Here is a 12,435-nt window from a genome sequence, read left to right as displayed (position 1 = left end):
ATTTGAGCCACTGTGCCGCCCATGCTTTGCTAGTCACAGTCTTAGAACTGCTGTTGTTGCCGGCCTTGTTGGCTTCATTAATAACAGCAATAGTGGTCTTACTACTGGCTAATTGACTCTCAAAATGAGCTGGCTGTTGATTCACTTCGATTGGAAAACTGTATCAGTGTTTGAAACTAAGTTTGAGGGACCAGGTTGCCTGCAAAACTGGATGAGATGTGTCCTGAATAAACCACTTCCTTGCAAGTGTGTATGTACAGCTCTCTGCACTAAATGTCATTAGTACATTGGATCCAGTTCTGCTATTGCTGGGCCTCATATGGTTTCCTTGGGTACACAAACCTGTGAAGGAACCAAGATCCATACAATGTTTTTAGAATTTCCTTTTGCATTTGCCCACTTAACTGGAGCCCAATTTGCATTCAGTCATAATCCTTCCATAACCAGAATTACAAACATGTTAATGTGGGGCGTGACACTAAGCATGAAAGTTGTAGAGGAACTCTGCACCAAACCTCAAACGTGACAACCTATTGTTGGGCCTCAAACAGACAGATGGATATTTTCCCCACATCAAGCAATATAAATATTCTCTGAAGTGATTACAGGTGTGTTAGTGATAATTTATTTTTCCCCCCTTTGGTTTATTTTCCAGTGTGCCTTGTACAATATTACAAATGTTAAATTTGTCCCTTTGTTTTTTAAACAGGATCCCGAAAGTTTTATTTTGTGGGTTCATTTTCATGCACCACAAAAATACATCCGCAATGCAGGTATTTATATCTTTTTGCAGTTGGACATGTTTTAACTAGCTAAATTCCAGATCTTTTTCCTTCAATTAATTATCTATAGCAATGACTTGGGTTGAAGGGAAAGATTCATTTGTTGATTATTGAAAGATAAATGGTAAAAGAAAATTTGAGGGAGGATGCAAAGGATATAGACAGGTGAAGTGGGTGGGCGTTATATGCAGATGGTGTTTAAAATGAAAATTTGACGTTATCCACTTTGAGAGGAAGATTAGAAAAGCAGAACATTGTTAAGTGAAGAGCGATTGCAGAATGCTATGGTATGAGGAATCTAGGTGTGCTACAGTTGTAGCATAGAGTGTGTGGTGCTGGAAAAGCACAGCAGGTCAGGAAGGTCACCATTCCTGATGTAGGGCTTATGCCCCAAACGTCTGTTCTCCATCAACAAACACATCGACCTGGACCCAATATACCAACCACTACAGCGGACAGCTGAAACTGACAACCGGAAGCGGCAGGGACAGACCATTATAAACACCGGTGGAAACATCAAAGAAGCGCTTCGCAGGAGGCTCCCAAGCACTGATGATGTCGCCTAGCCAGGGGACGAAACGTTTGCAACAAAAACTTCCAGCTCGGCGAACAGAACCACAGCAACGAGCACCCGAGCTACAAATCTTCGCACAAACTTTGTCTGTTCTCCTGCTCGTTGGCTGCTGCCTGACCTGCAGTGTTTTTCCAGCGACACACTCTCAACTCTGACCTCCAACATCTGCAATCCTCGCTTTTTATTGCAATTAAATTTACCATTTAAGGTACATTTTAAGAGTAACAAATAATTATAAATGTTGGCCTGGGTTGCAAGCAGAATGGAGTACTGAAGTAGTCTAGTTTTATTTTGACGAATGCCTCCTTCATTAAGGTCACCTAAGCAAAGCATGGTTTGAAGGAGAGGTCATGCTTGATAAATCTGTTAGAATATTTTTGAAGTGGTAACGAGCAGGTTAGACCAAGAAGAGCCATTGGATATTGTCTGTCTGGACTTCCAGAATGCCCTTGATAAGGTACCATGCAGGAGGCTGCTGCGTAACAGAAGGGCCCATGGTGCCAGAGGGCGGATACCAGCATGGATAGAAGACTGGCTGTTTGGCAGAAGATAGCATGTGGGAATAAAAGGGTCCTTCTCAGGATGGAGGCTGGTGACTAGTGTTCCGTAAGGGTCTATGTTGTGACCACAATTATTCATTAATTTATTTATGCATTAATAATCCTGATGATAAAGGAACTGAGGGCATTTTGGCTAGGTTTGTAGATGATACAAAAATAGGTGGAGGGGCAGGTAGTATTGAGGTGGGGAGACTGCAGAAAAGTTTAGACTGGCTAGGAGAGCAGGCAAAGAAGTGGCAGATGAAATACAACGTGGGGAAAGTGTGAAGTCATGCACTTTGGGAGGATGAATAGAGGCATGAGCCATTTTCTAAATTGGAGAAAATTCTGAAATCTAAATGGGAAGGAACTTGGGAGTTCTCGTCCACGTTTCTCTTAAGGTAAACTTGCAAACTGAGTAGTTAGAAGGCACTAGCAATGTTGTCATTAATCTTGAAGACGAGAATACAAAAGCAGGGATTCACTTCTGAAGCTTTATAATGATCTGGTCAGACTACATTTAGAGTATTTAAGCAATTTTGGGCCCCATACCTCAGGAAAGATGTATTAGCCCTCGAGTGGGTTCGGAGGAGGTTCACAAGAATGATCACAGCAATGAAAGGTTTAACATATGAAGAATGTTTGAGGACTCTGGGTTTATACTTGGAGTGTACAAGGATGATTGAAACTTTAAGAATGCTGAATGGACTGGACAGAGTAGACACTGAGAAGATGTTTACATTAGGAGAGATGAGTACGCAAGGGCACAGCCTTCGAGTAAAGGGAAAATCCTTAGAATGGAGTTAAGGCGAAACCTCTTTAGCCAGAGAGTGGTGAATTTATGGAATTCATTGCCACAGAAGACTGTGGAGGCTGGGTCATTGAGTATATTTAAGACAGAGATAGATGAGTTCTTGATTGCTGAGGGGGTCGAAGGTTATGGAGAGAAAGTGGGAGATGGGGTTTAGATGAGATTAGATTCCCTAGTGTGGAAACAGGCCCTTTGGCCCATCAAGTCCACACTGACCCTCCGAAGAGTAATCCACCCAGACCCATTTCCCTCTGACTAATGCACCTAACACTATGGGCAATTTAGAATAGCCAGTTCACCTGACCTGCACATCTTTGGAATGTGGGAGGAAACCAAGCAGCCGGAGGAAACACACGCAGACATTAGGACAATGTACAAACTTCACACAGACAGTCGCCCTAGGCTGGAATTGAACCTCGGTCCCTGGTGCCACCATGAGGCACCATGCTGCCCTGGTTGAAAAACCTATTAGCCATGATTTTAATGGTGGAGCAGACTCAATAGGCCATATAGTCTAATTTCTGCACCTGTGCCTTATGGTCTTATGGACCAACAAATTTACCCCTGTAAGAGTTCTAACAAGTGTGAGGTCTGCTGAGGGCTGTCACATTTCATGGTTTTGTCCTGCTGCAATATACTTGTAGGATACTGTAGATGGTTACAAACATGATATTAAGGTCCTAGCTGCCAATCATCTCATCTGGAAATAATGAACTGACAAGATTGGAAATTGGCAAGGCCACCTGTGGGCTGGTGCACACTGCCAAAATAGTCATTGCCATGACAACAGATCCCTTCTGACACAATAACCATAGCATGGTAGAATGTAACATTTGAGTTTGGGGAACTGGGGCAGAAATAACTGCAAAGCTTGAATTTCTAAGGAATGAAGGCAGCGCGAGCTAGAGTGAACAATGAAAGGTTCAGCAGCATAGATAGTTGAGGAACAATGACAGATGTTCAAGAGAATAGTTCATTGCTCACAGTAGCTTTGTATTCCATTGAGGGAAGAGGATAAGCCACCTATCTTTAACCACAAAAGTTAAGGGTAAAGATTATTAGTAAGCCAGAGGATTGGCAGGTTTTAAAAACTAGCAGATGACGACAAAAAATGATGAGGAAGAAAGTAAGTTGAAGATATACTTGCAAGTAATATCAAGATGGACAGCAAGAGCCTCTTTGAATGTTGAGAAAGGAAGAGAGAAGCAAAAGTGAACATAAGTCCCTTAAGAGAAGAATAATGGGGAGCCAGGAAGTGATAGATGAGTTGAATAACTACTTTACATTAATCTTCACAGTAGAATATAGTACTAAAATTACTAAATAATCAAGCAACAAATAGAGGACAGGAAATAACTTCCTTGTCTATCACTTATGAAAGTGCAAAGAAAACTAATGGGGCTCAAGACCCTCCAATCTCCTGGACCGAATGGGATACATTGGATATTAAAGGAAGAATTAGATTGTGGATGTGCTGGTATTGCACTTCTCAGAATTTAAGGATTCTTAGAAGTCCCAGAGGATTGTAAAGTTGCCAATGTAACACCCTTGCTTAAAAAGTGAAGGATGTAAAAAAAAAAAAGCACTGTGAACTATGGACCAGTTAGTTTAATGTCTGATTTTGGGAAAATGCTAGAATATACTTCAAAAGATATAATAACAGAGTATCATGAAATAGATAGTGTGACCACACAGACTCAACAAGGCTCCATGAAGGGGAAATTATACCCGATGACAAAGTTTACTCAAATACTTTGAGGGGATAACTAACAGGACAAAGGAATTTGTGAATGTCATGTATTTGGGTTTTCAGAATATGTTTGCTCATGTACCACACGTTATGTCGAGCACCATGGGCTCTTAAGTAGCCTAATGTATTGGCGTGGGTAGAGGATTTGTGAACTAATAGACTTAGTTGGGATATGGATGACATTTTCAGGATGGCAGTCTCTAATTAGTGGTGTGCCACAGAGATTAGTGCTGGGGCTACAACTTATCTTAATGACTTGGATGAGGAAACTGAATGTCTGTCCCTTAAGGGAAGGGAAATGATGAGGATGATAGAGTATACAGAGGATTTTGGTGGGTTAGGCAAGTGGTCAGAACATTGGCAGATAGCCTCTCTTTTTTCCCCATAATATGCTATGTACTCCAGAGGAATGTATACAGGAGGTGAATATTATTTAAATAGAGAAAGATGCAAGACAGAGGGTTTTTGGGGTCCTCGTGCATGAATTACAAAAAGCTGGCATTTAAGTTGAGAGCATAGAAAAATACAGCGCAGTACAGGCCCTTTGGCCCTCGATGTTGTGCCGATCCAAGCCCACCTAACCTACACTAGCCACTATCCTCCATATGCCTATCCAATGCCTGTTTAAATGCCCATAATGAGGGTGAGTCCACCACTGCTACTGGCAGGTCATTCCATGAACTCACGACTCGCTGAGTAACGAATCTACCCCTAACATCTATCCTATACCTACCACTCCTTAATTTAAAGCTATGCCCCCTCGTAATAGCTGACTCCATATGTGGAAAAAGGTTCTCATGGTCAACCCTATCTAAACCCCTAATCATCATCTTGTACACCTTTATCAAGTCACCCCTAAACCTTCTTTTCTCCAATGAAAACAGCCCCAAGTGCCTCAGCCTTTCCTCGTACGATCTTCCTACCACACCAGGCAACATCCTGGTAAACCACCTCTGCACCCGTTCCAGTGCCTCCACATCCTTCCTATAGTATGACGACCAAAACTGCACACAATACTCCAGATGCGGCCGCACCAGAGTCTTATACAACTGCAACATGACCTCAGGACTCCGGAACTCAATTCCTCTACCAATAAAAGCCAGTACGCCATATGCCGCCTTCACCGCACTATTTACCTGGGTGGCAACTTTCAGAGATCTGTGTGCATGGGCGCCAAGATCCCTCTGCTCATCCACACTACCAAGTATCCGACCACTAGCCCAGTACCCCATCTTTTTGTTACTCTTACCAAAGTGAATCACCTCACACTTACCCACATTGAACTCCATTTGCCACCTTTCTGCCCAGTTCTGCAGCTTATCTATATCCCGCTGTAACCTGACACGTCCTTCCTCACTGTCAACAACTCCTCCGACTTTCGTATCATCCGCAAACTTGCTCACTCAACCTTCTAGACCCTCCTCCAGGTCATTTATAAAAATGACAAACAGCAATGGTCCCAAAACAAATCCTTGCGGAACACTGCTAGTAACTGCACTCCAAGATGAACCTTTACCATCAACGACTACCCTCTGTCTTCCTCCAGCCAGCCAATTCCTAATCCAAACCTCCAACTCACCCTCAATGCCATACCTCCATATTATTTGCAGTAGCCTACCATGGGGAACCTTATCAAACGCTTTACTAAAATCCATATACACCACATCTACTGCTTTACCCTCATCCACCTCCTCAGTCACCTTCTCAAAGAATTCAATAAGATTTGTGAGGCACAACCTGCCCTTCACAAAACCATGTTGACTATCCTTGATCACATTATTCCTATCCAGATGTTCATAAATCCTATCCCTTACAATTCTCTCTAAGACTTTGCCCACAACAGAAGTGAGACTCACCGGCCTATAGTTACTAGGGTTATCCCTACTCCCCTTCTTGAACAAGGGAACCACATTTGCTATCCTCCAGTCTTCTGGCACTATTCCTGTAGACAACGAGGACATAAAAATCAAGGCCAATGGCTCTGCAATCTCCTCCCTTGCTTCCCAGAGAATCCTAGGATAAATGCCATCAGGCCCAGGGGACTTATCTATTTTCACCCTTTCCAGAATTTCCAACACCTCTTCCCTGCATACCTCAAAGCTGTCCATTCTAATTAATTGTGACTCAGTATTCACATCGGCAACAATGTCCTGTTCCTGAGTGAATACTGACGAAAAGTATTCATTCAGTGTCTCCCCAATCTCTTCAGCCTTCACACGCAACTTCCCACTACTATCCTTGACTGGACCGATTCCTACCCTAGTCTTTCTTTTATCCTGACATACCTGTAGAAAGCCTTTGGGTTTTCCCTAATCCTACCAACTAAGGACCTTTCATGTCCCCTCCTTGCTGCTCTTAGTTCTCTCTTCAGGTCCTTCCTGGCTACCTTATAACTCTCAATCACCCCAGTGGAACCTTCACGCCTCATCTTTACAAAGGCTGCCCTCTTCCCTTTAACAAGGGATTCCAATTCCTTATTAAACCACGGCTCCCTCACACGACCCTTTCCTCCCTGCCTGACAGGTACAGACTTATCAAGGACACTCAATAGTTGCTCCTTGAACAAGCTCCACATATCAATTGCGCCCTTGTCTTGAAGCCTACTTTTCCAAGCCACGCATCCTAAGTCATGCCTCACCGCATCATAATTTCCCTGCCCCCAGCTATAACTCTTGCTCTGCAGTGCACACTTATCCCTCTCCATCACTAGAGTAAAAGTCACCGAATTTTGGTCACTATCCCCAAAGTGCTCACCTACCTCCAATTCTAACACCTGGCCTGTTTCGTTACCCAAAACCAAATCCAGTATGGCCTCACCTCTTGTAGTGAAGGCAAATGGAATGTTGGCGTTTTGTTTCGAAGAATAGAGCGTAAAAATAAGCTTTCCCAAAGGGCAGAGGTCAGACTAAGCTGAAATATGAATACTTTGTGCCCTTTTATATCCCGTGCCAGTATGTCCTTCCTTAGCCTATAGAAGATTAACTAGGCTGATACCAGGTACGGAGCGACTGTCTTATGAGGAGAGGTGAAATAGGTTGGACTTGTACTTGTTGGAATTTAGAATGAGAAGAAACTTTTTGAAACATGTAAAATTCTTAGGGTAGATGTGGGAATGTTTTTCTTTAAGGAATAGTGCTGGACCAGTGGGTATGATCTCAGACTAAGAAATCATTCATTTAAGACAGGCAAGGAAGAACTTTGAGGATAGTGAATCTGAAGTTCTTTACCACAGAGATCTGTTGAGGTTGGGCCATTAAATACATCCAAGCTTGAGATAGATTTTGAATCATTATACGATAAGGTGGCAAAGTGGAATTGAGGATTATTGTGTCATTGAATGGCAGAGCAGACTTTGTGGGTTGAAGAATTCACGTCTGCTTCTTCGTCTTAGACTTTATGCTAGTGCTCATTGTTTTAGATTCGAGGACACTTGGTTCCTTTCGGTGTTAACACTTGCCAGTCTTTCACCGTTTAGGGAATAGTCTACAGCTACCTTCCTGTAACCCAAGTGAAATGACCCCATTGAATCATATTACATTCCACCTGTTGTGCTGTTCCTACTGATAGAGGCTTTTTCATCCTTCTCACCAATTTGCATTCCCTGCAGGTTTAGTAATGTTTGCAAACTTAAATCTTGCAGTTGACCCCCACATACAAATCAATAATCTAAATTGTTAATAGTTGGCCAATAAGCATTGATTTTTGTGGTACCCCAGTGGTCATGGCCTACCAACCTGGGAATTACCCATTTATTCCTATACTTTGTTTTCTGTCTGTTAATCTATTATCAATCTGTGCGAACAGATAAGCTCATATGCTTTAAATTTTGTTCACTAATTTATGAAGAACTTGCTTGAAAACCTTCTAGAAGTACAAATGCTTTGCACCTTTATTGATTTGAGTATTAACTTTTTGAGAAAAACTTGTCAGGTTTGTTGAGCATGATTTCCCATTCATTTATCCATGTTGACTCTGTCAAATCTGACAATTTTCTAAATAGTCAGTGATCACCTCTTTTGTAATAGTTGACATTGAGCTAATGGTCTGTTCCTTGTTTTCTCCCTCCTATCTTTCTTAAACTGTGGTGTTACTTTAGCAATTTTCAAATCTGCAGGCACCATTGGAGAATTAATAGAATAAATGGAATGATCACCAATGCTTATGAATGTTAGTGGTGGGAAAGGAATTAAATTTCAGGTAGCTAGCGCAGGTCCATTTTCATCCCCTGTAAAATCTAGTATCTCTGTTTCATCACAGAAATCTTGAACTATAAACTGTTATGAACTTCAATGCTATGATCTTTAGACCCTTTAGGTGCAGCTGAGGACTACTTTGCAAGAGTTGACATAGAGGTTGACACCCCTGGCCCCTGTACTGTTATTAACAGTCTTCCACTCTGCGCAAGAGTTGGAATTGCCAGAATACATGCTCCCAAAGACCTTCAGGTAGGTTATCACAAGCACTTGAAGACACACACAATTTATTCTGTGTTTCCAAACAAATTTGTGGCTGGAAATAATGCATAATGGAGCCTGGCAAAGAAAAGGGTCAACTCCTGTTTGGTTTGATTTTCCAATTCCACCATCACTGTTTGTACACCACTACAGATTGTTGATTCTTGAGGGGAGAAGAAAATCCAACTGTGAAATTTTAATAATAGCATTAATTTTTGTATGCTGAATAATGAAGTAATTTTCTGCACTATCAAATGAAACACTGATGTATTGTGAAGAACTTTTGTGTAGGGTTCAGTTCTGTGATGCTTCTCTTTTTTACAATTTATATAGATATTTTAGATGAGGGGAGTGATGGCATGCTAAGCGAACTTGCAGTTGACTCTGGTTAGGAAAGTATGATGTGGAGATGACGGAGAGTTTACAAAAAGATATAGCTTGTGCAAAAAACTGCAAGATTGTGTACAATATGGGGGAAATTAGGTTTCTCACTTTTGTGAAAAGTAACAAAACTGAATTTTGAGGTGCGAAGATCTCTTGTGCACGAATTTGCCAAGATGAATTTGATTCTGCAGGAGTTTAGAGAAACGGGTGCTTTGATTGAAGTAAAGAAGATCCTTAATGCTGTTGACAAGGTGACTGGCTAGAATGGTTCCTCTTTTGTAATATTTTAGGGTCATCCTTTTGGGACAGGTGAGTTTTTTTTTAGGGTTGTGTAACCTGGAATTCTTCGGTCTCAAAGCCACATATGACGTCTTCAAATATTTTCAAGGTGGAAATAATTTTGTCTACTTCTGCTCCTAATTCATAAGTTTAGATGTTCAAACAATGGCTGAGAATTGAAGTTGGGTAACCAGCAGTTGACACAGCTTAAATGGATGTTATCAGCATCTGCTGTATATAAAGAGTCAGCAAAAAAAGGTTTAAGTTTTTTGTGCATGTCTGTGTTTAAACTCAATATTTTGTGAAAGTATTGAAACTTATGAACAATGGAAGACATTAATCACATGATATGCATTGAAATAAGTGTCTGTTGCATGTGCTTTGAGCTTTGTCATTATATTTTACATTTAGATGCTCGTAATGTGTGCTCAGCCTGGAATGATGGCTAAGCAAATTCTACCCCTCAAAAATGCAGGAAATATCGATGCACAACTCCAGATTCAGGTATGTTTTAAAAACTTTGAGTTATCTATATTGAACATAATTTTGTTCTTAAGTTTTATTATATAAATCTATTATTGTGAAATGTTCTTTTTTCCAGTAATCATTTCAGTAGCAAATACAATGGCAAAAAGTGAAAAGAGGGCCTATTATGAACTTGGCTTACAATGTCATGCAAGGCACACTTTACTTTTTAAAAATACTGCGTGGGGATTATTAAACTGGCATTGTTCATTTTGGTCTCTGGATGTGAGAAATGTTGGACATTGTCATTTGTTGTCCAGTCCTAGTTGGAATGATGTGGTGTGGGCCCCTTTGCACCATTGCAGCCCTTATGGTACTGAGTTTTCTGTGATGGACTCCAGATTGATTGGTGACTCAGTGAGAAAGAAGGAGCAAATAGATGTTTATGTCAGGATATTGTTACTTGACACAGACCAATTGTGCTCTTCTAGCATTATTGCTTTGTCTTTCTCTGCATTGAGTGTGTTAGGTCGAGAGATGCTGTTGTGTATCCTTTTGCACCTGTAGGGGCTCAGTGGTAGTTTGGGCTGGGTGATAGAGGTTTAGATGTTGAGTCTCGTGGTCAGGTGCTGATTTGGGTAAACTGCTCTCTCCTGGATTGTGGTGTGTTTTTATCAGCAGAGATCCAAGTAAGTACTAAGGATTCAGTTACACTTCAGATTTAAGATGACTTTTCCGAGAACTGCCACAAAATTTACTTGCTCGACTGAATGCACTTAGAAAATAGACTTGACCATTTTTTTGGATGTAGAAACTCATTTTCCTGGGGCACTGTTTGGTTTGTTGATTTTAGTTTTAATTTTGCTAATTTGTTTTGTAATCACTGAATGAAGTAATGTTGCAATACATGTCTAGCAGCTCTTGATTGAAATTAAAAGTTAATGATTTTGTTGGAAAGCAAACTACTTTCATATAAATATAAATTGACCCATAACTAGAAGGAAATTTGCCTTGCATTGTTTGCCTTAACGGTTTTGTTCTGAATTACCTTTCTTTTTGGGAACGTTTTGAGCAGTTTCAACTCGGTCCATTCACAGTACTTGAGTCTTATGGTGCATTGTTAGTGTAGCTATCTCTGTTCCAGAAAACCTGAGTTGAAGACTCACTTATCATAGGATCAAATAATCTCTACAGTATGGAAACAGGGCATTCGGCCCAGCAAGTCCATATTGATTCTCCAAAGAGCATCCTACCCTATCCCTGCAACCCTGCATTTCCCATGGTCAATGCACATAATGTTCACATCCCTGAACTGTGGGCAATTTAGCATGGCTAATCCATATAACCTGCAACTGTGGAAAGAAACTGGAGCACCCGAAGGAAACCCACGCAGACACCGGGCGAATGTGCCAACTTCACATAGTCACTTGCCTGAGGCTGGAATTGAACCCAGATCTCTGCTGCTGTGAGGCAGTACTGCTAACCACTGAGCTACTGTACTGCCACTGTGTGGAGATGTCATAATGTTGATTTTTTAAAAAATGTTTTTATTCTTTGTATCAACCAAGCAGACAACAGTTGTTTCCTTTTTAATATTAACTGTTTTATCTTCAAATTTGTGTATAGTTCACTATTGAATTTGGAGCTTTTCATTTGCTTAGTTAATGGATACCTAATGTTGAATTTCCAATTCAAAATTTATTTTAGACTGCAGAATCATGTTTTTTGGCAAAGCCAGAAAATCTTTTAATTCGACCTGGAGAAGAACTGGAAGTTGTGGTTTCATTTATTCCTCCACTCGATACCCAAAATGTGATACAAAGGTATAATGTTAATGTTACCCTTTCAGTTTTGCAATACCTACAACACTAATGTCCTTCCTTGGACACTGCCTTTCGCTGAGCACTACCTTACTAATGTGGTCAACATTTGTTTCCAGTACATTTTCCATTGAAACTGACTCTCTTTTTCCACCTGTGCAACTATTTACCTCTGATTTGTTATTGATGATCCCTTGTGTATGTCTAAGTTATCAGCAGATTATTATTTTCTTCCTCTCACCGTTAGGCTCCAACTTGTTCATAATTCTATTACTTGACAATGCCATGGTATAAGTTGTGCTCAGTTATCACTCCTACTCCTGCCCTCATTTTCCCACTACTCATGAAATTTATTCTTGTCTTCATCTTAAAGTCTTTGTCTTTGTTTTACAATCTTCACCTTTCTAAATCCTATGCAAGAACTGTCAAACTTAATTTCACTGGCTCCCTATCTTAAGCTATCAAAAATCCAGATCATCAGATACCCCTTCAAACTAAGGTCACCCTCCTAACCTTAGTGGTTCAGTATCCTTTTGCCTTATTGCCATCTTTGAAATACCTTGATGTCCCTTTATTT

The 12,435-nt window shown here is 40.8% G+C and overlaps 1 protein-coding gene across 6 annotated transcripts in view; it reads left to right on the top strand.

The window, feature by feature from the left end:
- Nucleotides 1-12,435, top strand: part of cep192 (centrosomal protein 192) — a 193,615-nt gene that overhangs the window by 110,272 nt on the left and 70,908 nt on the right. For all 6 annotated transcript variants that reach the window (XM_043687705.2, XM_043687706.2, XM_043687703.2 and 3 more), the window contains exons 26-29: nucleotides 710-773; nucleotides 8,762-8,901; nucleotides 9,985-10,077; nucleotides 11,746-11,861. In XM_043687705.2, the coding sequence (XP_043543640.2) occupies nucleotides 710-773; nucleotides 8,762-8,901; nucleotides 9,985-10,077; nucleotides 11,746-11,861 (413 nt within the window). The remainder of the gene's footprint in view (nucleotides 1-709; nucleotides 774-8,761; nucleotides 8,902-9,984; nucleotides 10,078-11,745; nucleotides 11,862-12,435) is intronic.

The sequence above is a fragment of the Chiloscyllium plagiosum genome, unplaced genomic scaffold (assembly GCF_037043375.1).
Source record: "Chiloscyllium plagiosum isolate Xiang-an unplaced genomic scaffold, Cpla_swu_hap1 HiC_scaffold_4, whole genome shotgun sequence".
NCBI classification, from domain to species: Eukaryota; Metazoa; Chordata; class Chondrichthyes; order Orectolobiformes; family Hemiscylliidae; genus Chiloscyllium; species Chiloscyllium plagiosum.
Note: the sequence above shows the minus strand (reverse complement) of the source record. Positions and strands in the feature narration are given on the sequence as shown.